Below are 4,128 nucleotides of genomic sequence, written 5' to 3'. Positions count from 1 at the left end.
GCTCGAACCCAGAGCTTCGTCCCCAGTCAGGCGAGGACTCGCGGGGTTTATTCGCACGGCTAACCGCTCCTGTCCGCCTTCGAGCGGTGGGGAGCCCGCCTGAGGAAAGTATTCACTGTAAAAAAAACCATAAACGGCGAGCAGCCCCCCCCCCTCCCCGGCCCCCCTCTCCTCAGGTAACTTCCCCGAGCGCGGGCTGTCCTGCTGCGGCGGGGCGAGTCCTGAGGTGACAACCGGGGCCGGTGGGGGCTTCCCCGGGCACCTCCCGCCTTTCCCGGCTTTGGGAGAAGCTGTCCCCTGCCTGGGGGTCACCGCAGGCGGGTTTGGGATGGGATGGGATGGGTCGGACAGGGTGGGAAACGCCGAGGGTCGTTTTGCTGGGTCCGTTTGGGACGGGAGCCCTGAGGAGAACCAGGAGCCCCGGGGCAGGGAAGGCCGCTGAAGAGCCCATCACTGGAGGCCACGAAGGGGAAAAAGGGGGGGGGGATCCTTGTTTTGCTCATGTTTCCAGGCCTTGGAGGGGGGCGAGGAGCAATTAGAAGACGGCAGCGTATTGTTTCTCAGTATTACCGGGTCCCCCCCGCATCACAGAATTGCTAAGCAGGGATTATACTGCAGGATTATGGGGGGGGGGGCGGGTGTCGGGTTTTACTGCCTCGATTTCTGCGGTCTGCTTGTTCGGTGACTAGTACCGTGTACTTTGCCTGCTCTCCCATATTTATTGTTGAAGGTGACTTTTGTCCCAGCCACAGCAGCTCTTAACTGCTCTTCTGTTCCCTTTTTTGTCCATCGGCTGCATTTGGTCTGCACCCTTTCGCCTCTCTTCTTTTCCTTTCCCGCATGCCAATTTTTGCTCTTTTTTTGCTGCTTCTTGTCTTAAGTTTTCAACCCTTCTCAGGCGAGAGGTGCGTCTGAGATAGCTTTTTTTTCCAGGCTGGGGAAAACTGTTACAGTGGCTCTTCATTCCCTTGTTCTCTCTCCTGGCAATGCTGGAGGGAGGAGCAGAAGAATATCCTGTTGCTTACCACAAGCAAGAAAAGTGGCTGAGCCTCTTCTGTTGCTCTCCTTCATGTCTTTGAGAATCTTTTGTCCTCTGAGGAGAGCTGTAGAGAACTCGGAAGGCACTAATCAGGAGTCCTGCTTGCAGCAAAGCATCCGCTTCTGCAATTTGGAAGAGCAGTAGCACTTGTTGTGCCACTGCTGGCTTTAGCTACAAACAGGCTACTGTCACTCATAAACAATTCCAAGATTTGGCAGCATGGGCTGCTCTTTTCTGGCAACAGAAATGAAGTCATGGGGACAGTGATATGTACCAGGCCGTTGCTAAAAGGACTGGACTTTCAAACAGGCCAGTGCAGATAAATAGCATAGGAAGTTGCAGAATGCGTTGAGCTGTGGGAGAATACACTTAGAATATGTTCACAGTCTTCTAAATTTAAAATTAATATTCCCTGTGAAATATTTGTGAAATAAACTCAAATTTTAATTCTGTAGGTCTCTGCTATGCAGAAAGTTTAAGTAGAAAATCACATTGCTCTCTTGTGAATTTTAAAACCTTTATGAGAAAAAAAAAGCATAGATCACTTGATAGTGAGGTGGTTTCTCAAATGTCTTGTCTCAAAATGTTACTTCAGGAGCTGTCACAGTTCTGGTATTGGTGCAGGGACTGCTGCATTTTGGTCTCGTTTTGGTGTGTAGGGTTGAAATGAGAGAACAAAGAACAAAAACGTAATAGACAAGAAGAGGACAAAAAAAAGTCCTGGGGGAACCGAAAGGTCTAGAAAGTGGTGCAGCATTTGCATGCTGAATGGGATGGTGAGGACCAGCAGAGACAATTAGAAAACCTGGCAGCAGATTACAGTGAGGGTCTGTACTCGTTAGCAGGAAGATGCTAACTGGGATGAAGCTGGGGTTGGACTGGTAACCCAATGCAGTTCAGTTTGTTTAACACCCCCTTTCCCTCCCACATCATTTTGGAATTTCAGAATGGGCCTGGGCATCACTTCGATGGGCATAAATTTAAAATGTTTTGCGTATGGACAGTAATGTTGCTGGATACCATCTGACCATCTGTTCAGTTGGCCTCAACCTGACTATAAATAATCCATTTTATTTGTTTCCTGGTTTGATGTTTGTTTTGCTGGTGCTATGCTGCATGCTGTAGGATTACTTAAAGGACCAGCTTGCACTAAATGTTCTTTGATAAATGCTGTACAACCCCCTGTCTACAGTATAATTAAACTGATTTGCACTCAGGTTATTTAGCAAAGCAGTTGAGATAAGAATGATCTTCCCATGACTCAAGCACAGTTCTTCAGTGTGCTTAGGGAATTGAGTCTATCATGTTTGCGGTGTAGTGTCAATGTGAATTATGGATGTTTTAAAATATTTTTAAGTTACTTCTTTGTAAATTCATTATAAAGCTATCCTGTTGTGCTAGGTTGGGATTTGAACAGTGCCATCAAGATACATAGAAAGAGGTAAGGTGGTATGAAAGATGAGCAATGAGTGGCAGCCTTCACTGGTACTCTTCAGAGGCGTGTCCTTAGGAAAGACCAGCACTCTTGCCAGACAAGCTCTAACATTTTCCTGGCAGGCGTAAAGTTTCTGTCTGAAAGTTTGTACTAAGACTGCAGACTTCATGAAGCTATTGTAATTTGAGATGCGTCATATTTTTATTGTGTTGCTGTGTTAACACTGAAACCTGAGAATAATGATGTGATGTCACCTTTAATTTTCACAATGTTGAAAATCATACGGTGTGCTAGAAAGCAGGGCTATTTCATAATGTTGCTTGTCATCTTTTTGTGGCATGCCAGTGGCTGGAACAGTATGCAGCATAGAGGGAACATCACTCCTGTGTTCCTTTTTCAGTCCAACTTTGTAGTGAGGGGCCAGATGTACATTTTTCCAGTGTTGTTCTTACTTTCATGAATATTCTTTGTTCTAGGGAAGTGAAATGTGTTAATTTGGTTACTTATATTTTCTCTTTTTCAGCTAGTGGAAGTGTTAAAGACACCTTTGTTGGAGCCAGAAATGGACAATACAGGCTTTTAAAAATAGTCATTGACAATGGTTAGTCAAATTTTAATCTTTTCTCTGATTCTTTTAGATATTTTCCCAGTTGGTTTTGTGACCTAAATGTGTAATTGTTTAAAAAACAAAACTGCAAAACTTAATGTTACTAAGGTCTTTCATATACAGAAGGCAACATTTAAGTTTTGGTGATGCTAAGCTTTTCAGTATGATGCTACAGTATTTTTGCATTTGAATTTTTCTTCCAAATGTCATTTCATATATTATCAAGAACGGCTGTGTATTTCACATGGATAATATAAATGAGCTTACTCTTATCTTCTTACTAAAGAAAGAGTAGAGGAAAAAGAATTCCACACCTGTGTAGTGTTTTGGCACTTTGGTTACTTTTATTAGAGAGAGAGATTCTTACACAGTAGCTAGTCACTTTAGATGAAGTATATGTGTTATCTGCCTTTTATACTGGGATCAGCTGTGTGTAGAAAGTCCTGTTAAAGCAGATGTTTAAGTAGTAATCTGGCTACACAGAAAATACCTTTAAAATTCTGTAACTTTGGACAAATTTTCAAAGCTAAAACTCTTCCTTAAATCTCACGTATATGTATAAATACAAAATTACACAATTTGTTGCAGAACCTGAGTTTGATCTTTGAGTTTCTTGGCAAGTGATCAAGGCTGCAAACATTGCAAGATAGAATGCATAATTACTTTTTTTTAATAGCAATGCTGGTTGACTGTATAAGACACTTAATGGTTTAGTCCATCTTTTCAAATATGTCAAATGCGCACCTTGGTTTTTTTGTTCTTTCTAGAGTTCATTTATTTACAGTACACTGAAATACCTCTTAGCTGGAGAAAGGTACATGTGTGTACATGTACATATGCATACATACTTTTATTGCTAGGTAAATAACCCACTGTTACCTTCTTTTTGCTTTTCTTAGGAAGTCCTCTGACATTTTAATACTGCTTTCCTTAAGGAAGTGGCAATAGTAACATTATAGGCACGTCACTGTGGTAAAGTCTCACTAGCACAAGGTAGCAAATGCTAGCATACCATTGATTTCCCCCCCCCCCCCCACTCAATGAATA

The 4,128-nt window shown here is 43.0% G+C and overlaps 1 protein-coding gene across 1 annotated transcript in view; it reads left to right on the top strand.

The window, feature by feature from the left end:
- TWF1 (twinfilin actin-binding protein 1) overlaps positions 1-4,128 on the top strand; it is a 17,937-nt gene that overhangs the window by 309 nt on the left and 13,500 nt on the right. Inside the window, exon 2 of the mRNA XM_010574109.1 lies at positions 2,998-3,075. Coding sequence (XP_010572411.1) covers positions 2,998-3,075 — 78 coding nt within the window. The remainder of the gene's footprint in view (positions 1-2,997; positions 3,076-4,128) is intronic.

Source organism: Haliaeetus leucocephalus, unplaced genomic scaffold, assembly GCF_000737465.1.
Source record: "Haliaeetus leucocephalus isolate CR32 unplaced genomic scaffold, Haliaeetus_leucocephalus-4.0 Scaffold406, whole genome shotgun sequence".
Classification (NCBI taxonomy): domain Eukaryota; kingdom Metazoa; phylum Chordata; class Aves; order Accipitriformes; family Accipitridae; genus Haliaeetus; species Haliaeetus leucocephalus.
This window is presented reverse-complemented; position numbering and strand designations above follow the sequence as displayed.